The following is a 22,898-nucleotide window of genomic DNA, read 5'->3' as shown; positions in this document are numbered from 1 at the left end:
TGTTGCACATCCGGTGGTTTTCAACCTTTTATGGTCGCGACTCCATTTCTAATTTGAAAATATTCCGTGTCCCAGCTCAAAATTTGGTAAGATGATTACTGAAATACAGTAAGAACCTTTGCCCTGACTTACTCACGACCTGTTTTGGAAGCTGATTACGTTCAACATCTTCGCGAACCCCAGAATAGAGGCAAACGACCCCCAAGGTTTAGAGCGACTATCGTTGACTAAATGGCCTTCCGACTCTCGGAATATACCGTTCTCATATAATTGCGATTACAATTAGACTTATTTTGCTATATGAGGGTTATTTTTATTAATTTTTGATTGCATGTTTTGCGAGGACGATGGTAAACATATTAAAATCAACCAATGTGACACTAAATCGCGCGCAGCGCGAAGAAAAACTATAAGTGGCGTAAGTCTGCCCAAAAAAATAACATCCTTCATGTTGATTTACGAAAAAAATTGATTCGATTTCAAGCCTTCAAAATTCCGGACATTTAGGGATATTTTAGAATTTCCTCCCGGACTCCAGTTTGAGCAGTGAAATTCCGGACATGTCCGGTAAATCCCGGATGTATGGCAGCCCTAATTTAGAATCGTGTTCGTCTCGCGAAAGGAGATATTCTTTAAGTTTCGTATGATACGTGTAAAGTAAGCGATTCCAATATGTCTGAGCAACGACCTTTACCGCTTTACCGCGACCTTTGGAGCTTTGCAGACAAATCTAGTGCAAGACCGACACTAATGTGACATCAAACATATTTGTATCATTCTCGTGTGGGCACATTTTTCATCATCAGGCCATATCATCGTAACAACATGGATGTGCTTGCCTGTCACTTATTAGCTATCGTACCTAATACAGCGGACTTGGTAACGACCAAAGCAACCGCAGAATATATATCATTGCGCGACTGAAGATAAATGATGCTAATATTACGTACATTAAGAGTCTAGTGCGGGAGCGACCAAGAGGCATACCCTTCGCGACCAATACTTAAAGATTCACTTGCGTAACCTCTGCCAGCAGCAATTAGGCGGTTGATGGGATTCCTTGCTTGCAACACTACATGTGACAAAATGTTTAGCACGCTAGTTGGTAATTATGACATATTTCGACATTTTGGCACGCTGCACGCGAAAGGTTGCCGAGTCCTGATGTATAAGGAGAGTCAACGAAGTTCAAGGCTCTATAGATTTTCAATTTGGCCATTGTGACCGCACATCATAGATTTTAAAGACTCAATCAAATAAATCATTGTGACATTGCCCAATATAGAAAACTATCCAGTCCGTCAAGGAGATTAGTCTTTTTGTATACATTTACGCCTTGCCGTGCTCGAATTTAGCAGTGAGACTTCATCAGTTCGTGCAAAGCTTTTATAAAATTTCGCGTTCGCCCTAATCGGAGTCTCACTCACGCTGCTCACCATCACATTGCTAATTACAGGAATTTACGCCCCTGATATCAGACTCTCTTGATGCAATCGGCCAGACCTTTCTTGTGCTGATGGTTATTCCGAAGATCGACGCCACGTTGGCAGTTATCCTATTTTCTTTTACTGCGTTTTTACCGGCAGTATTGAAAATCTCCAAGTCGAGTGAAAGGCTTCGAAATACCTCTGACAACCAGGCCAGTCAGGAATGGACCACAAACGTACTGAAGCGACCTTCGACAAAATTGGCTATACGTGGAATTGCATTGGTAGGATTTTCTTATTTTTGTCTTAGCTATTTTTACTTGCTGGATCGTTCTTTGATAATATTTTTCTACAGGTACTTCAGTTGATTGGTGTGAGCCTTGTCTGCTGGCAAATAGCTGCCAACATGGAATCAGATGGATTGGAATCGGCCGGACCAGTAACCGCTACGGTAGTGTGTAAGTGATAGCTCATATAAGCAATTCTTAGACATTATTATTCTGACAGTGTCGTTACATGGTTGTCCGATGTATGAACATTGAGCATGCAAGGACATTGAAAGTAGAACGTAGGCAACAACACTTACGCCTGTGATTTTATAACCCTAAAACTACCCCCAGAACTCTATTCGTAACTTTGACTCACATGCTTAAGTGTTGCATGCCAAAGTCTCACTTACAAGCAAACGTGTTGCATGCTTACCTGTCCAATGGACATTGTCCACTGGCTGTCTTAAACCTGCATAATAACAGATACGTACGTGGTAATAATGGAGAGCTACTGGTAAATTAGAGACACCAATTTATTATTATTACTCAGAGGTGGTCAGTAACGAAGTACTTCTACTTTTTCGAAGTACTCAAGTAGTTTTCCTCTACTTCTGGTACTTACTCAAGTAGATCATTTTTTTCACTACTTCTACTTCTACTTCGTAGTATTTTGTGATATACTTACTTACTTCTCGCTATTTTCAGTTTGTCAAGTAGAAGTAGTTTAATCCCCCAATAAGAAAGATAGTCGAAGGAATTTCAGGACTGTTTTCATGTAGTACCAACATTTAATTTTCATAAAAGTCATGAAATACCAAGTATTTACGTTGCGCTTCGCGCACAGTAGTTATGGAGTGACAAATTTATTTTAACGAAAGTAACACTGAAAATAATTTTGATACCGGGTTGCGTGGTTCCTTTAACACGGCATTTTCGCTTATATAAAATATTTACTCACAGTAAGTATGGCCCCCATAACGTTTGAAACTACCGTTTCAAAATCTAGCAATTGCCTATTATACCTAGCAGATCATGACGAGTCCTAATCGGGACAACTTACCGTATTGCTCTTCGACTAAACTGAGGGCCTTATAATATGCGGGAGGGCGCCATGCCATGATATTCTCCAAATGGTGTGTTCGAGTAAACAAAGGATTAGTATCGCATTTCCATATCAACACTATCATTTACATCCCATGATGTGGACGACTGCTTATTCTGTCAAAAATTGACTACTCCTGGAATGCATCAATATGAACCAAGCTCACCACACCTTCCTCATAGCTCCGTTTGCAGCTTTTGACAGTCCATGCGAACGAATTACGATTGTTTTCACAACTACTTACTTACTTGAGTAGATTTAAAGTCAGTCAATTCTACTTTTACTTCAAGTAGTTTTAGATTGCTTATGTAAGAAGTACTTCTACTTCTACTTGGGTAGCTGTCTTGACTATTTTGATCACCTCTGATTTGCTCTATTATATTAGCACACCACCAGAGCACCACAGCATTTGAAAGCATTGGTTCGTTTTTGGAAATGCAGAAAGCGCAATATCTCGAACATGCCCTGGTGCAATCCACAATCGATAAATGATCGGATAAAAGATGAGCGGGTGGTCTGAGTTAACTTATATAGATGAATGAATCAAGTAAATATTTAAATTGATCCGTATTCACACGATCACGTGGCAACGAAATCAAATTTAATTTCTATGATCTAAGAAAGAATTCGCACAATCTGAAATTGACGACATGGCTTGGATATCTACGTAAAATAAATGTCATACAGTCGTTGTTTAGTACTGTTCCAACATTTGGGCTCAATTCCTACTTATAGAAGCCTTGCAATAAGAGAAAGAGTTTTGGGGTTATTAAATAAAAAAAAATTACTTGCTACCCCATGGAATTGTTAGGTCGTTTAATGAAACGCTGGGCACTAAGTTTGGCTCATTTTCAACAGGTAGAAAGCGAATTTATTGCAGCAGAAAATTTTGGATAGGAAGAAATAGCATCGAATTCTTTGATTATTATCATCCTATACCCACCGTAAATACTATTTGTTCACGCCCAAAATGATTTGTCACCGAACGCTAAAAACGCGTTAGTGCAGGGGTGCGCAATTATTTTCTTCCGCGGGCCAAATGAGTAACAGAAAATACGATGGCGTGCCGAGTCAATAAGTTTAGTTATATTCTCCAGCGCATTAATCAATCAATCAGTCTATCAGTTTTATTATTATTTTCATCATTTCAAAAAATACCACAAAACTGATAGGAAAGATAGGAAGGTGTCGAAACGACCTGTAGGCAATGTTGGGATCAAGTCACTACCTTCGAGTCACGAGTCATTTCGAGTCATTGCACATTTTGACTCGAGTCAAGTCAAGTCAATCGATTTTCAAAGGTGACTCGAGTCAAGTCAATTCATTCGATTTTTGGAGGTGACTCGAGTCAAGTCGAGTCAAGTCAAGTCAAGTCACGAGTCAAGTCACATTTCAAGTCAAGTTGTCTTTTCGAAGTATGAGGCATTATTACGTCATTGCAATTTGCTGGCTGTCTGAAATACAGATTGAGTGGTCATTAATTCCGAACCGATGAACGAATACAGAGTTAAATATACTCGCAAGAAGACGCTGTACCGCTCACATATACGTAGAACTGTTAAACTACGTATTTGCATAGCCTCAGTTTATAGTTACAAGCCAAAATAGAGAATAGACAAGCGAATTGATAAGATACAACACATTACCCAATTACAAATTGATGATTCAATTCGAGCCTGCGGCAATGGTTGAGAACTATATAAACTATATTAGATTTCAATAAGACAAGAGGATTGGTTAAGGTAAGAACAGAGAACAGAAATAGACATTTCGCTATTTTATTACTTTAGTACTCAAGTTACGACAACGTAAGCTGTACGCTTCGATCACTTCGTTTGCGGTCAATTTATTTGTGAGAGAACAATCGAGACTTAGTGAAACGCACAGTATTTGAATGATTATCCGCTCTCACGGGTTACACCAGCGTTTCGCGAACAATCCGAATATATGCAAGATACAGTGATTTTTATCCACACCGATTACTTGATGATTGGAAATTGACTCGTGAATTTTGGTCCGAGTCACGAGTCAATCCACATTTCTGATACACCGAGTCAAGTCAAGTCAGGTCATTTTAGTAACGTGACTCGAGTCAAGTCAAGTCATTGGAAAAAGGTGACTCGAGTCTGACTCGAGTCAAGTCATGACTCGAGTCATCCCAACACTGCCTGTAGGAGTCTTTGGGATCAGACTATACCACTGCGCTATCTCGCCACTCTTACCTGCAGGTCTTATTTTCGTGTCTGTACGTCATGTGAAACTTGGTGGTTCAAGAAGAGACGATTATGGACCTGGGGCCATCGAATCCTTGGATAGCCGCTACGAAATGGTCTTGCTTTGCTCCATATTGCGGATTGTAGCAATAGGTACCATTCAGTCCGTGCAATCTCTATCGAGGTCTTCTAAATGCTTTCTCCATAGTTGGCTGCTGTTTTCTCATACATTTTGCTGTCGAAGGAAACGGCTCCATTGTTGCAAACAATTTGGACGGAACGTCGGTTCGCTTTGCAGAAGTCCACTGGAACAATTCTGATTGTGACAGGTATAAAAATAGAATTATTTCATAATGTAAAGGTACTAGCTTGATGGCCAACATGAGGAGACACAAATCGAAGGAAATTCATTTAGGGAAGTAAAATGTATCACGTACGATTTGTTCAGGGTAGAATCGCGACGGTGCACAAGTTAGGTATTGAATATACTAGCAGTAATGTTGTGGTGGCTTTCGAAATTACAAGATGCATCTTCTTGACTAGCAGAAAGTCAAGTCGCGCCAAATGCATTAGTAAAGGGGAGTCATAATCGTATAGTGGCTGAGCAGCACTACGATATTCTGGAGACGCGAAACATGGGGTGTAGCATTTTCCCTGATCTATAAATGGCGTTTGGCTTCGTAGACCATAATATTCCCATTTCGAAATTGGAGCGTGACAGGTTCTAGGGCCAACAACTAGAGCTCATGAAAAGCTATCTCACTGGGCGCCAGTAAATGGTTTCAATCTTTAACACCTTGTACTCTTATCAATTGGTGACCTGTGGTGTACCCCTAGGCTCAGTGCTTGGCCGGTCCTCTTCACTTTATACGTCAACGATGTTTTTGGAAGCTCCTCATTGAGTACCACACTGTTCCCTGATGATACTCACCTCCTCTCTCACGCAGCCTCTACGGCAAAGGTGGATGCCCCGGCCAGTGATCAAATGCTGAAAATGCATGAGTGGACGGCCCATAATAACCCATGCGTCAACGCCGCGAAATTCCAATTATTGGCCATTAAATCCGAAAAATTAAACGTTAACATTGCTGGTCAGTGATCAATCTATTTCCAACGCGGAAAATGTAAAATAACACGGGGTTTTACTGGACTCGAAGATATCCTGAAGGAGTCTCGCTATACAAAAATGATTACGGACATCAGGTCTTTTCTACAACCTTGGCAAATACATGTCATGAAGTTACAATATATCGTACAACTATCATATGCTCGACAGATGAAATCATCGCTCTCTCAAATATACCGAACTGAATTGAGGAACAGTGTCTCGCCGGCTATCTGTCCACATTCAATTCAGCATGTCCACATTCAAGTCTAAAGACATGCAATTCCTACTGAACAAGCATTATCGTCAGCCCTCCAGTTAACCGGACCATATGGCCTGACATATTAATCTCGCCTTCCGTCACATTCCCCCTCGTTTTGTTTTCTGTCCTTTTATATTGTATTGTTTTACTTTTCATTCAGTGTACAGGCCTCCTCGTCACACCGCCTATAGGCTCAGTTGGGTATCTGATTCGAAAGTGGTTTCGACACCTTCCTATCCTATCATTTCATTGTATCGTCGTCCTGCTGTGTTTTGAAATTATGAAATTCTTAATAAAAACTGAACTGACTTTCAAATGTTTTTTTTTTTTTCAGAATGATTACATCGTTTTGGAACACTGGCATAACGAACATGTTCGTGTCGCTAGGGACATTCTATATTGGGGTAGTTGCATGTCAAACAAAAATCCAAAGATTTGGCTTCACCCTACCGTTGGCATTGATAACCCCGGTTATGAGTTCCATCACGGGGGCTTACAGCGTGCACATTCCCAAAAGTACTCTGTTAGAGTTCTTCAAAATCAGTAAGTACCCATGAGGAGTATAATAGCCTATATAAATAATAAACTATCCTTGTACTAATGAATTCCTGATAACGATTCCACTGCTAGATTATAGCAACACGGGACTGAACGGTGGAGTTGAACAGGCGTAGCCTACACGACTACTGATTACCCTGATTACAGGGAGAGAAAATGTGCACTGACATAGTATAACCTTTTGTACTTCTCTAACAAAACTTCGTCGTTCCTCAACACTTCTGAAATATAGTATCATTTAATGCTCACAGCATATGTCAGGGATCACCAACACGCGACCCGCGAGGTCATATTTTGCGGTCCGCGACCTGATTTGAAATTTCGTATAACGCTCACTAAAGCATTTTGAAATGATGAAACTGGTCGCAGTTTAAACACACTGCTGTTGTCGTTGTTGTTCAAAGTAAGCTATTCTCCTGCGGCCAATATCACTATTCCTCACCAGCTTATACGGATTCGGTGATTGTAATATCATTCCATGGAGGAGGTAGGCTTATTTGCTAAAATGAATGAACATATTGACGTGACGTGCAATGGCCCACCACTGCCAATACCGAAACGTTAAGAAAATGACTTCGGGCTCCCCAAAAGACCAAGATTTACGAGGAAATAGTTTTCAAGCAAGTAGCCTACCCTGTCAACGTGTCCAACTAACCCTAATATTGATCCTTCAGTCCATGGACGACCACACTGCGGCATTTAAAGGAAAATTATGCTGTCGACGACGCTTAATTCGATTAGGATATGTTGACGGTCGTTAATGTGCAAATTGAATTTACGAATTGACTCCCTAATTAATGAGAGGTTTGGCTATTCTTAAGATTTTCTTCGCGCTAGGCGCGGTTCAATGCGAGTTGTTTTACTATTTGAAGATAGTAGTGTCTTTTGAAATCAAAGGAAAAGCAAAGGAAAATTATGAGCATCATAAAGAAATATCAATTTCTAGTCGTGCTCAGAGGTGGTCAGTGACGAAGTACTTCTACTTTTTGGAAATACTCAAGTAGTTTTCCTCTACTTCTGGTACTTACTCAAGTAGATCTGATTTTCTCTACTTCCACTTCTACTTCGTAATATTATGTGATCTACTTACTTACTTTTCGCTATTTTCTGTTTGTCAAGTAGAAGTAGGGTAATCCCCCAATACGAAAGATAGCCTGAGGAATTTTGGGACTGTTTTCACGGAGTACCAACATTTAATATTCATAAAAGTCAAGTAAAGCCAAGAAAAGTTTTTACGCTTCGCGCGCAGTTGTTATGGAATCACATATATGTTTTCAAGAAAGTATCAGTGAATATAATTTAGGTACCGGATTGCTTATGGTTCCGCTGACACCGCATTGTCGCCCATATTAAATACTTCATCACCGTAACTATGGCCCACCATAACGTTTGAAACTATCGTTTCGCAATCTAACAATTACCTATCCTATCGTTATCTAGCAGCCCATGACGTGTCCTGTTTGTTTTTGTTTTTATTCGCACAACTTTGGCGCTTATCGCCTATAAGGTCATTTGCACCCAGTACATCAATTTCAGTAATTTCAACGGTCTTCTACGGTGTTTTTCGTCAGATTACGGACGACTTCCATTCACGCGCTCTTCCACCATCAGTCTCTCTCGATTTTCATGCGCCCGCAACTTAGTCTTCTTGATGCCATCTTTTAGGAGTTCGGCTCTCTCTTCCTCTGGGCTTTTCAACGCGCTGTATCAACAGCGGGATCGGCGATGAGGAGCCCAGATAAACCTCCGACACATAGAAACATAGCAGAGTCGAGACTCGAACCAGCAACCATTGGTGCCGTGACTGCCGTGTCCTGTTAATCTGGAAAATACTGCTTTTTGGAACGTTACACCTGTTTTAGCAGATCACCTTTAAAGCTTTATTGACAAAATACAATAAATATATTTCCGCTTTTCAGAAGTGGTATTTGTATTTCACTTTTAATTCCGAGTATGATATTCGGAGTATCATACTTTGAGTTCCAATTACTTTCAATTCTTTTGTCTGCAGAACATACATCTTTAAGCATAAAAGCAAGATGCCTCTATTTTCCGAAAATAAAGCTACACTAAATATAAATTTCACGATCCAAAATATTTGTGATTAACGTATACTAATCGCGCAGGATGTTGAAACCGTATCCGATACAACTTCTCCATATTGCTTTTCGCCTAAACTTGGGGCCTTATAATATGGGGTAGGGCGCCACGCCACGATAATCTCTAAAACGGGGTCTTCTAGTAAACAAAGGGTTAGTATCGCATTTTCATGACAATACTATAATTTGCATCCTATGATGCGAAAGAATGCTTATTCTGTCAAAAATTGATACCTCCTGGGATTCATCAATACGAATCAAGCTCGCTGCACATTCCGCATAGCTCAATTTGCCGCTTTTGACAGTCCATGCGAACGAATTAAGACCGTTTTCTAAACTACTTACTAACTTGAGTAGATTTAAAGTCAGTCAATTCTACTTCTACATCAAGTAGTTTTAGGTGGCTTATGGAAGAAGTACTTCTACTCGTACTTGAGTATATTTTTTCGACGCTACTTCTACTTCTACTTGAGTAGCTATCTTGACTACTTTGGCCACCTCTGTTCGTGCTCTCCTCATCACAAATGAATTCGTTTCTGGTAGGACTTCGTTTGGGCGAATCCAATATATTTCCACAATACCGTCAATCCAGATTAGAGGTCATGAAATAACAGCATGCAACAAAGAGGACTAATAACAATTGGCCCTACCAAAGATGCAGCACAGCATTAATAATTTTCCTACATTTTCGAAGACATGCCTTGCATCAACTATAGCGGTGAATCTGATCGCATGGACTGAGAAAGGATGAATATGTGATAGTAATATTGAAACTATACAATACAAATATTAATGACGAAATGCACTCAAGAATATGAACAAATTTCGACTGTCGACTGAATACCTCTGGCTATACATAACGTCATTACTCACGATTCCGATGCGCATAGTAAGCCGATATGAGTAAATATATTAGTCAGTAGTTTACCGGCAATGGACATCGACATTTTAACGTGGAAATTTGCCCTTTAGTTAGTTCACTACGACTATACACTGGAATGCCGCAGTAGGTTACATAAGTAATCGAAATTCGGCCGTGAAAAGCAAAAAGGTTGGCCATGCACCCTGCTTTATTTGCTGAAGAGTGTTGTCAGGAATCGTGCGCAGCTCATGTAGTTCAAAAGTGAATGAAAGTGTTGATCATGATATTTTTGTTGTATTTGTATTTCTTCAATAAAATATTATTTCTTTCGTGGTAACTTTGCCGGTCCCCCATGTTAGATAGGGTTACCATACGTCCTCCTTTAGGAGGATTTGTCCTCCTCATTCGTGTTTTTGAAAATGTCCTCCGAGGACGCCTATATGTCCTCGTTTTTGAGATTTTGTCCTCTTCTTTGAGAATATTGGTTAAATATAGGGCAAAATTCGACTGCGATACAGTAAACCAGCACTGCAGTAACGCTCCGGCGGCTATTACGGGAGCTTAGACGTAAAATTGACCTTTTTTTAGGCAACCGACCACGAAGTGGGACAAAATTTACCATATTTGCATGATTTCCCTCCGGTGTTCTAAGTTTGAAAATTTTGAAAAAGGGTCCTCCATTCCCGATTCAAAAATATGGTAACCCTAATGTTAGAGAGCACAATGTTATACTGACGTAGAGTTATCAAAACGTGGTTGTTAAACTCCGTAGCCAATTATCTGGATAATTAAGTCATGCAGCCCGTGGCCTCCACGGTGGCCCGCGACCCATTTTGAATTGGCAACCACTGGCATATGGTGACAAAATTCCACACTCATAGCTATAGTTATTCCAACTTCAACCAATTTGACGCAGTTCTCGAGTGAGGGTGTCGGAAATTATGCTCTCATCTCGTCGATTATAATTTGCTTAGACTATTTAGTTTATCGTGAACTGCTGAACTGAACTGAACATATGTATACTACAGAGAAATATTTACGTTGGCATGTTGTACCGCCATTGGTAGTGAGCGACGATAATAACCTTCTCGTAGGTGTCAAAAAGCCGTTCATGGCTCTTTAAGCAGGTGATGCACTATATATGGCTTATATAGTAACGGCATCGCGTACAACGAACCGCTGCGGCAAGCCGAATACCAGGCCCCGATGCACCGCTAGCAATTTTTGCTTATGTGCCTTACGGTGACAAATGGTGCTATCCGGTTGGTCAACCGTACACTCTTCTTCTGTTCATCTAGCCACAAGTTATAGTCGTCTGGCTTTTTTCCATTTTCATTATGATTATTATGACGCTCTAGATATATTCGCCTATATCACAATGCTTCAATATCGAAATATAGACTGCATGGACACATGCTCTTTAAAGTAAGCATTTCATGCAGATTTCCTACTTGTTGGTGGGTATTTTCACTATATTATTACAGCAGCACCATCGCCAGCTGTTAACGAGTTCATTGGATGGAGAACATCAGATTTCTATATCGACGGTGGGGTGATTGCGGGGATTGTCATTCTGGGGCTTGTCTTAGGAGTTCTACCAATGCTAGCAGTAGCGTCGCATATGTGGACGGAGAATGAAATTTCAATGTCGAGGTGCTATTCTCATGCTTACGAATATCATATAATGAAGTTAACTATCCTATAAACGTTGTGACTATCACGTTACAATCACCCAGAAGCCTACGTCTCGTCAACGCAGGGCTATTGAAATGCTAAATCATCAGTAGACTATCTTTGGTGGTAATTTTCGCGAAATCATGCATTTATGCAGATAATTGAAAGGCATTTATTACAATAGTATCTTGCAATCAAATTTCATCAGATTTCGTCAAGTTCCAGACGTTCTCTTTTCATAACAAATCATTTCGAATTAGGTCATATTTTCGTGGCCAAGGTCGTAGAATAGTATCGGACAGCATTGATGGCATCGTGTTACAGATTTTTATAGTATAGGATAGGATAGGATATAGGATAGGTACCCATTTAGCGAGCCGCGACTTGGTGGATGTCACAGACATGCAGGCGAATTGTTCGGTTTCGAAATTAGGGATCACATTCTACCATAATAACTATGTCATTCAAGCGTTTGTCGATATCCGTATTATATTTTATCCGACAGAATCGAGAACCTTTTCGACAAAAGCAACTTCGCTGGGCCAATGATCTGCGAAGACATGATGATGAATCGAAGTAGCAAACACACTCAAGTACTCACAATTGATTCGTAAGTATATCGATGTAACCGAAATGCCAACAAATGAAATGGTTTCTGTTGTATCTCATTTCATAGAAATGATATTCCATTCATTCGTTGGTTGCATGTAATTTTGAGATTCTTGTAGTTTCCTGCACCCCCTATAGAAATACTGCATAAAACGTCCTTAAAACCGAATTAACCTGTTTAGGATCGTCAGTGAAACCATTAATGACGCCCTACAATGTTTGGCGACACCCCGTGACCGGTAGGCCTGCATCCGCATTATATTCTACCAAACCTCTTGCTCTAACGCGAAATGCCGGCTGTGTACCTGAATCGCTTACGGTAGTTCTCTAACCTTTTCGACCGCGCCGCGACCCTAATCTGAGTTTCATGAACGTCTAACTACCCAGTGTTCTTCTAGACCAGGGGTCACCAACCTTTTTGCAACCGAGGGTTACTTTTGCGTAATGATTGAGGCGGCGGGCTACTATTTACTCCCGTCGTTTACCCGTACCACACTGAATTTCCACTTTGATATTTATAGCACTGGGCAGGACTTGACATCATGTAATCTGTTTTTATAGCAGTCGGTGGGAAGCCTGGCATTGTATGATATCAACTAGTGCACTGTACTCTGGTATTTAACTTGACACTGTAATTCTGAGTGAGTGTTCCAGATTTACAATAATTAAGCGTGTTTTGTGTTTGTTTTTGATGAATTTCGTGTCCGAAAAGGCTGATTCACAACGATAAGTTGAACCATAGACGCTTGTAACCTTCATAGTTGCTGCGCATACACCACTGTACCTTTCCGTATCAACAATGCACCAAACGTTTGCTGCACAGTGAGGTGGGGGTCATTTTGCAGTGTTACAATTTCAATCTCCTACTGTTCAGCATCCAGAAATGACAAGATTTCATTATACCGGACAGCAGCAACGATTACAGAAAGTTAGAAACATGGTATATTAAACTGCGTTGAGTGTAACAGAAACAAGCTGTGCCAAAAGATGCAATACGTAATGGGTATACAGATACTGAAAATCTGCTAGTACTTCACGGCTATCTGAGTCCGAATAGTAATATTGTTTACTACTTTGGCATTGTCCTGGTCGTCGAGCTATCGTAACGGAACCCTCCACCATTTCAAGAAGACCGTGGACGGCATTCCGTCATGTCACCTGTATAGGCAATGCGCCGTATCTTGAGTTTCTGGTGATTCTATCACATACATCTATATATTACTATTTGTAATTGAAGATATTTTCAAGTGTTTATATATGTAAGTTACATGTTAGTGTGTTTTAAACAAGAATAGCTGAATCAATCAATCTATGTATTTAAAAGCTCAATGGTAATAATCTGACGAATATTGGTAAATGCTGATATTCCACCTATTTTTAGAATGGGCTAGCGGGCTACTCATCTAGTCCTCGCGGGCTACCTGATGCCCGCGGGCACCGGGTTGGTGACCCCTGTTGTAGACAGTGCATCCCAAACGGTGGGGAATTCCCCACTGGTGGGTAATAGACCCATTTGTTAAACACTATATACAGGATAGTGTACATATTTACGGAGACACATGCGCAATGACCGTTACAGTAAACTGCTCCGGAATGTATGTATCGAAAACTATGTTGCGTGTTGTTCACAAAAACTCATTTTTTAACTCCGGATAACCAATGATGGCGTCACAAACGCAGCCCACACGACCAGTATGACGTTAAATAACGCGTTCGGTAAATTTTGAGGGTTGCCGGTCTCGGATCACAATACGTTTTATGTTGCAGTTATACGCAATTGTCTTGCGCACTGGCGTGGTTGTGTGTCTTGTGTACTCAATCAAGTAAATAGCCTATAGGCACCGTAATCACAGAAGTTTAGGGTTGTTGGGAATGAAGGCTGTTGATAAATCTGAAGTGGGGAATGAAGACAACAAGGTTGGGAACCACTGTTCTATAGGTACTGACTCTGAGTAGGTAATTTACCATCTTCCGGGCCCCTAAATCCCTGAACTTGAAAATTTGCATATTTAGCAATCGGCACGCATTTAGCATCTGAAAGGTTTTGGCATTGGCAACGATTTGTCGACAGGCCTTATAACATGCTGCGGTAAATCAGTTACAGTTGCACTTTCGCGAGAATCTAATGTGCGGGATCTAATAACACTCGGAAGAAACATGTTTGATGCGTTCCTGCAAGCGCTGAGTTGGTCTTTCCACATACCGACAATCACAGTGACACTTCAATTCGTAGACTATATTCCTTTCTTGAGAAGCAGAAAGAGCATATTTACGCATTGCTGAAACCAATTGTTCGGGGGTAAACAGAAAATTGGTGTTCGTTAGTTTTTTTTGTTATCTGCTGACATTGAAATCACTGAGTTTTCCGTCAACAGAACTCTTGATGAGAATGTATACAATAGCTGGGCCCAACCTTTTCTCGCTTCGGAAAGCAATTGATTCCTGCGGTGAATCGCTGATACAACAACGTAATTAAAAACCACTTTTGTGTTCACCACCAAACTTTTGCTTCCTTCAACGCGCAGAGACGTTCTCCCTGCTTCTCAACAAATCAATTTAGTCTACGAATTAATAAAGTGCCACTGTGATTGTCGGTACGTGCGCTTGCAGGAACGCTTTCTTGAGAAAATGTAACTGTAACTGACAGGGCTGCGGAGTCGGAGTCGTCGGAGTATGAGTTTCGCTCATTTTACCCTGATGGATTCGGAGTCTCTTTTTAGCACGTCTTGGAGTCGGAGCCGGAGTCGGAGTCGTGAAAATAATACTGACTGGAGTCGGAGTTTGTGAAAATGCTCTCGACTGCAACTCCGACCCAACTTCATTAGTATGAAAACAAGCACCTTCAAATTTATCCTAAAATTGCTAATAATAAATAAAATAGGGATTGTATGTTCCAACAATCACAGTTTGTTTGTTTCTTTTTGAGGTATTCATGGTGTTCGTCGACTACTATGGCCGATATTATTCGCGACTTATAGCACGACCCACTTCTGGGCTTTTTGTAAGACACCGCTCACGCGATTGAGGTGACGAGGAGGAGCTTAGATAAACCTCCAAAACTTAGGCGTAGGAATTCTGCATTCGACCTCGGTCGGACTCGAACCGACAACCCATTGGTGTTGCAGCCTCGGATTATACCACTGCGCTATCTCGCCACTAAAAACAATCATAGTTATTAGTAACTACATTGCTAGATTTATTGCAAATTGCAATTTAATTGGTTAGAGGGAAAATTTTTCAATCACATCGCGACCAACACAAAATTACAGATGCAGTCACAAATTGGTTCAATTTTTGGAATATTACCATGATATTATGAAACACTTGTAACATTGATGAAAATATAACCAGACACTGCTTCCCACTTGACAAAATCAAAAATATTTCTGGCAAGTAGCTCAGCCACATGAGTCGAACAAATGTTCAAGAAAGGATGCGATAGTCCTAGTCCATGAATACCTGACTAAGTGCATATAGACCACTGAATACCAACCGCGGCTCACAGAGCCGCATGCGGCTTCAAGGTAGCCTTTGTGCGGCTCTGATCAATTGCTGTATATGAATGCCGAAATGAGGGATATTAGTTATGTTGAAAGTCGCCGTCCAAGGCCGTTTCTGAAAACCGAGAAAGACAATTCTTGCAGACCATTGTCAAACGCATGGATGAATGCCCTTCAGACAATGATATATCTCCAGTTCTGATGGTATTAGGCCTTTATATATCGTCTCTGTGAAGAGTAAATATCTACACAATTTTACTAACATCAAAATAACGGCTCATAGTAAAATATAGGCTAAATTGCAATAAGTCCAATATTACTTGGCGTTTAATCCCCCGCAAACTTGTGCATTAAGTGCTGGAATCTATGAATACTGAAGAGCTATCGCATAAGTGTAAGTTTTTCAAAATCTGAATTCGCTGACAAATTCCCCTGGCAAGTGTGTCAGCTCGAAAAGCTTCGGGTTTCAATGAATATATTACTTAAATGTATATTAAAGTTACCTCCAATATTCTCTTTAACAGGTTTAATGGTCACATAAAATTACCTGAGACGGTTCTATAGAACAGGCTCGAACCAGCCGATTCTGTCAGCCTAGCTACACCAAAGTATGCCAATGGCCCACAATTAAATCTATAAATATAATGACACTGAATTGCGCGAATGGCGCAGAAAATTTCAAGTTAAATAAATCTGCCCAGGAGTACTCTAGTTAAACTTTGATGGCTATATAAATGATGATAGAACAGAAGCAGTACCCAAATTGAAATTTAAAAAATTGGAATGTCCTTGATATATATTTGATGCGTTGCTTAAAGTTAATAATCTCCTGTTGTTGTTATTCCAGGACACACCGGATACCCCGGATCGTATTATGCGTGACGTTGTGGCACGAAACCGATGACGAAATGAAGCAGATATTAACGAGTATAATGAGGTGATACATATTTTTCATCTCATCATTATTCTGATATAACTTGAGTCCCGAATGGAGGTAGAATGCTGCTATTCATAGGCCCTTATGACTTGAATAGCAAAAATGAAATTCATCAGGTCTCGACTAATTTCAGACTTGACAAATATCAGAAAAAAGCCAATGGACGTAGATTTGAATTCGAGGTTAGTTAATCCGAGAAAAGTCGTCGAATAGGTGTGTGTTTAATGCATGTTTTAGGTACACGTGTTTTTCGATGGTGCAATTGAGAAGACCGATGGTCAATATCGCGTTAATGAATATGTCGAAAAACTGATGAAACTATTACCAGTTGCCGCAGAGTGAGTTAACTTCATAATAAAAAACACGGGCGCATTATGATTTCCAAAATGGTGGTTTGCTGCCTGTCTTGATATGACCGCTGTTAAAGATAAATATTTTACACCAATAATCCTTTCCCTCTCTGGCTAGATGTGATATAGCCAACTTGTTCGGGGAGCTGCAACGAAATGTGTCACGCTTAGAGCTTTCGTGGCGTGATCTCCACCTCATGTGAAGCCAAATGGTTTCCAGTATTTTCAGCAACGAAACAGAACAACTTTTCCTCCTTACAAGTACCCCTAAAACAGCGTGAATTTCATTGAATAATGATGTTGGTTTGTTTGTTCATATGAAATCCCAATTCCCAAACGGATCCACCGCCACTTTATTACGCATCCCGAGAGATCCTAAGTACCTGAGGTTGGTAATCGCCAACGTAATCAGCACTTCAACATAAATATCACGAAATTCGTATAAATAAATGAGATTTCCATATACATCAGCATCGTCGTAAAGGATGGCCGAAATAAAATGGCTTCAGTGAGAATGGAAACTCCGTATGGGGGCAGAATCCAGCTTCCTCTGCCACAATCTGAAAGAATGATGTATATCCATTTGAAAGACGCCGAAAAGATACGGTAATTTTATTTATTTAATGCTTTACGTATTCACCTAATATGAGATTTACTTCTGTTGAAACAGAAAAAAGAAAAGATGGTCACAGTGCATGTATCTTAATTACATTTTACGGTACTTGACCAAAGAAGAGGAGATTACCGATAATGAGAATATTGATGTGGATGATTTGTACATTCTGGCTCTCGACGGAGATGTTGACTTCCAACCCCAAGCTTTACTATATCTTCTTAACATAATGGAAAAAAATGAGAACGTTGGAGCAGCTTGTGGTAGAATACACCCGATTGGTAGGTTCCAGCTTGAAATCAGAAGTCGATGGTTCTCAATCTTTAGTAACCCGCGGGACACTGACACTAATATGCAAGTCTTTGAGAACGCGAACCCCAGAATTTTGCTGAGTCATAAAATAAAAATCCACCACAATACACAACAAACTGCACATCAAATGGATTACTGGAGCACATATTGAACAGTGCATCAGCATATAAACCATTAAAATGGAATTTTAACACACAACGAAAACAATATAATGAAGATCTATTCAAAATATGTGTGATTTCTGCTGTTCCCATTCAGACACCAGTTCAGAAATGCGAGGCTTCCCTTTTTAAGGTTTCATCTTATTGTTCGATTGAAACGCAACGGCGTGATACCAATTGCTTATATATTACAAATTAGATTATAAATATTAGAGATCGATTTGGCAGTTTATCGTGTCAATGTTTTGATTTCAAACCACCACCTCTCCTGAGTACGCCACTGCACACATCGCACCACCCCCTCCCAACAGTCAAAACTAAACGATTGATCGGGCTTAACTGCCTGCAACTTATGGTGGTCAAAACGAGCGTATCGTCATAAAATAATATTATGCGTTGAATGTATGTCTTGACCCCCGCGAAACCCCGAAGACTGGCTAAAGGAAACCGTATAGCGTTCCGTGGAATACCCGTCAAGCACCACAGTCATAAGTGCTTTGGGCAAATTTTATAGTGACAGCATTCGTTATATGCTGCTGCTGCTAAAGGGATAAAGTTGTGCAAACGTGTTTTTTTTTTCTCGTAGGTCTTCGCCTACGTTTATGATCAAGTTGTATAATTTCGTATAACATGGGTTTACAAATTCAGTCTACTATATTCAGTCTGTGAAGATATGGAGCACATTTGAATTATTACCGCAATCTTGGAGAGAGAATGCATTTTTGGAAAATTGAGTATTGATGGAATTATTTATATGTACAGGAAGCGGGCCGGTGGTATGGTTTCAAAATTTCGAATATGCAGTCGGACATTGGTTGCAAAAGTCGGCGGAAGACATATTAGGTTGCGTATTGTGCAGTCCTGGTTGCTTCAGTCTTTTCCGGGGAAAAGCTTTGAGCGACGTGAATGTTGGAAAAACCTATATGCAGAAAGCTACTGAGGCTCGTCACAAAGTGCAATGGGATCAAGGCAAGCTTCTTTGACCCTCTAAAAGAGGACATTACAAACATTACAGCCAACTATACCCCAAATCCGAATACGATATCCGCTATATATAGTTATCTATCTCTTATACTCTAACACTGGGGTGGGCAACCTGCGGTTCGCGAACTATTGTGAACTGCAGAGAAAAATTGTGCAGCCCCGTAGTAGTACCAATTTTGAATGGTGTGCTGCCGGCGAAATGTAATTTCATTTTCGCTTATATTCTGCTACGCTTTGTCTAAGTTTGCTGACTTGGCATACGAATATTTTGATAAAATTCATTGAATAAACTGGAATTTGTTTCGCTCTTCGCTCGACCAACGTCCAAGCTTTTATGAGCTACTTGTTTTCTGTAAACCTATATATAATATTTGGATATTTATCGCCCTCGTCGTTATCAGCTCAAAGATGGCGGACCTAGAGAGTCTATGTGCGGACCCGGCATAACGGCGTTATTCAAATCTGGCCGCTTTTGTAAAAGGATTGCACATCCCAGATTTAAGATCCTGCGTACATGAAAGAAAAAAAAAACTACGATGTTTAGTCGAATATGCACATTACATAAAATTTAATTTTCTTTTCCTGGTAAGGTGAGGATAGGTGGCTTTGTACTTTGCTGCTAAAACAAGGATACAAAATCGAATATTGCGCTACCTCCGATTCGTACACTTTTGCTCCGGAGAATTTCGATGAATTCTACAAACAGCGCAGGTGAATTGCATACCATATTTCGAGTAGCGGTTACGATAGTAGTTATGTAGATCGGTCGTGATGTGCCATAGGGTTCTTATGGGCGGGGTGGCATGCTAACGAGAAACCGGGGGTGGCATGCTAACGTTTTCGTCTTATGGCGGGGGTGGCATGCTAACGTTTTCGTCTTATGGTGGGGGTGGCATGCTAACGTTTTCGTCTTATGGCGGGGGTGGCATGCTAACGTTTTCGTCTTATGGTGGGGGTGGCATGCTAACGTTTTCGTCTTATGGCGGGGGTGTCATGCTAACGTTTTCGTCTTATGGGTGCGGTCGCATGATAACGCGAAACTCGTGGTGACATGCTAACGTTTTCGTCTTATGGGTGCAGTCGCATGATAACGCGAAACTCGTGGTGACATGCTAATGTTTTTGGTATACGTGCGGCGACATGCTAACGACGATAAATGTGTCTGTCGTGTATTCTTACGGTATCTGTGGTGATTCACCATGTGTTCTTATAGGCGGTGGTGGCGATTCGCACTTTCAGGCATCTCTCGCGTGGTGTTGAATATGTACGAGTCGCCAACAATAACCGCACAAACGGAAACGTGGTTTGTCGTGAGGATTAAGCAGTGCAACCTATATTTCGAATGACCTGCGCGCTGAATTATTTCTCGTCCAGCCGCTACTATCGAATATTACACTATTCCTGAATCGTAATGAAAACTCGTGGTCGTGATTCGTACTTTCCCGTGATTCGTAATGGATTCTTATGGACGCGGTCGTGATTCGTACTTTCGGGTATAGGCATCTCTCGCATGTCGTATTGGAAACTCGTGTTGGCATGCGGCTCTTATTTCTTACGGCGGGGGTCGCATGCGGCTATTGCGTCTTATGGATGCGGTCGTGATTCGTACTTTCGGTATAGACTGCGGGCGGTATGTCGTACTTTCAGCAAAAAAGGTGTGAAATAGTTTGCTAAGTCTAGGAATCACTTGCAAGGTAATATTTTGGTATTTAGTTTACCACAGAGCCGGCGTAGACGGTGATTCGAATATCAACAATAACAACGGTCACAAATTACCACTTCAAATAGCTGTGAAATAGTTTGCAAAACCCCGCGATCGCTGACAAGATAATGTCTCGGTCATAACCATCTTTCACGACTTGGTGTTACAGGCATATTGATCGCTCACGCGGTGAAATTTTAGTAATCAGTTTGTCACAGAACTTGATATCGCTGGTAAGATTTAACAAGTAACGAATAACAGACCGCGGTAACTTGAATAGCGACAAATTGTCACTTATTTCCGCTCTAACCCTAATCCTTTGTGAAGTGAACGCTTATTCAAAAGGGTGTGATAATTTTAAAATCCGACGACCACTCACCGGATAATGCTTCAGACATAACAATCCCTCATACCCGCCCACAAGGTAATATTTCGGTAATTAGTTTGTCACAGAACCGTCGCAGGCGGTGATTCGAAAACCGACAATTTGTCACTTGCCCACGATCGCTATATGTTTCACGCCTCCAGAATAGCGGCTGACTTTAGTTGCGTGATAAGATCCATGAAAATATTCAATCAATGTGTTTATCAACTTGAAATGAAACTCACTACACAAATCAAGTCGATTCGTATCTGAATGTTTTAAATCGGCACAACTCTAATCCTTTGACAAATCCCTTAACGCGTTTTTGTTGAATCGAACGTAACCCGAATATTACTGACGCCGACTTTCAGCTACATCGAATTATTCGCGCATTCGCCGCTGTTTTCACACTTATAGAATCAATACCAACTATAACTCTACAAGAATCAAGAATCACAAGTATGTGCATTACACAGTTATTGTCTTTATTAACTTGAAATCAAACACTTAACAAAAACACGCAACTAATCATTTGGCAACTCTAGCATTACCAAAAAATTCCAGTATTGTTGATTGAAAATCCTTGAGTCATTATCATCAAAAATGTTATAGTACCGCATCGGAATCCATTCGCGGGGTGTACTAAAGGTAAATCCAGATAATCCAAAATGAAATATTTGGACTTTGACAAACATGACTACTAACTTTGATCCAGTCACATTTCAAGATTATAGTTTGAAACAATCCTTGAAACTTACAACTCTATTCACGACTGAGTTTTCCGTTTGTCAGTTTCAGTAAATACTATCGCGATATTTTAATGTGTTACTACACACAATAGAATCATTCAATGAAATAGCACCTGTTGTAAATATTTCTAACTTGACAACCACTTGTGCATACCGCGATCGACTTGTGACGCGATGAGTTAAATCGGAATATTTCAATCTATTTATCGAAACCTTGAACAAGCTATCGGTTTTTTTTGTTTTGTTGTAATCGAGTGAACGGAAATAGTATTACGTCTCAACATTTTAACATCTTCCCATACACAAAAGAGTAAAATACAAAAAACCTTGTCAAGTCAATCCGTTTGTAACTTACCCAACCAAAGCAAAAAGTATCCTTATGAACAGTAGACAAGACTACGCGAGTAATCACCACAATCCAAAATCCATAGCAAGTTCGGTTGTATTCATAGTCCACCAACTCGTACTTTTATTCAACTGTAAAAGTCGTTACTATTCCACAAGACAAAGAAATTACTATGTGGTATATTTTGTAAGACAAAAGTAATTACTTCTCGGTGTCGGCGACTTGAGATTAACATATGTTTTGAGTATATGATATTTGAATGTCTGACCAACGTAGTTAAGAATTCATTTTATACGATCGAACACCGGTATTACATTGAAAGTTATCATGCTGTAAACATAAGGATTGACACATGGATTTGACATATGTAATAGTTGATCATGACTTGATTATTAAATTATTCGCGTTAATTAGACCCGGCGTTGTGGTAAAGGTTATTATGACAGCAACAAACTTTTCACCGCCGTGGTTATTAACATATTGATTTGTAAAACTATACTTGTCTGAAATATTCTTGGTTTGAAAGATATTCCGTGTTGGTACAAATCACTCTGTGTATTACGGATATCAGAAAATATTTTTACAAATGTAGTTGTTTCCAGTAACCAAGACTAAAGATGACACAACAATTTCGTTTGGAATATCTTTACTGGACGCATCCTATTCTACTAGACTTGAGTAATACACAAAACTCATAGCA

The 22,898-nt window shown here is 40.2% G+C and overlaps 1 protein-coding gene across 1 annotated transcript in view; it reads left to right on the top strand.

The window, feature by feature from the left end:
• The first annotated feature begins 1,406 nt into the window (after positions 1-1,406).
• The window catches only part of LOC145449590 (chitin synthase chs-2-like), a 48,836-nt gene continuing 27,344 nt past the window's right edge, over positions 1,407-22,898 (top strand). The window contains exons 1-14 of the mRNA XM_080327977.1: positions 1,407-1,711; positions 1,783-1,885; positions 5,027-5,164; positions 5,220-5,340; positions 6,713-6,921; positions 11,382-11,550; positions 12,077-12,181; positions 16,528-16,617; positions 16,751-16,799; positions 16,855-16,955; positions 17,439-17,573; positions 17,638-17,861; positions 18,816-19,022; positions 19,628-19,748. Of these exons, the coding sequence (XP_080184103.1) occupies positions 1,517-1,711; positions 1,783-1,885; positions 5,027-5,164; positions 5,220-5,340; positions 6,713-6,921; positions 11,382-11,550; positions 12,077-12,181; positions 16,528-16,617; positions 16,751-16,799; positions 16,855-16,955; positions 17,439-17,573; positions 17,638-17,861; positions 18,816-19,022; positions 19,628-19,748 (1,967 nt within the window). The 5' untranslated portion in view covers positions 1,407-1,516. The remainder of the gene's footprint in view (positions 1,712-1,782; positions 1,886-5,026; positions 5,165-5,219; positions 5,341-6,712; positions 6,922-11,381; positions 11,551-12,076; positions 12,182-16,527; positions 16,618-16,750; positions 16,800-16,854; positions 16,956-17,438; positions 17,574-17,637; positions 17,862-18,815; positions 19,023-19,627; positions 19,749-22,898) is intronic.

Source organism: Botryllus schlosseri, chromosome 11 (genome assembly GCF_051294905.1).
Source record: "Botryllus schlosseri isolate E-star chromosome 11, Bs_hap1, whole genome shotgun sequence".
Taxonomy (NCBI): domain Eukaryota; kingdom Metazoa; phylum Chordata; class Ascidiacea; order Stolidobranchia; family Styelidae; genus Botryllus; species Botryllus schlosseri.
This window is presented reverse-complemented; position numbering and strand designations above follow the sequence as displayed.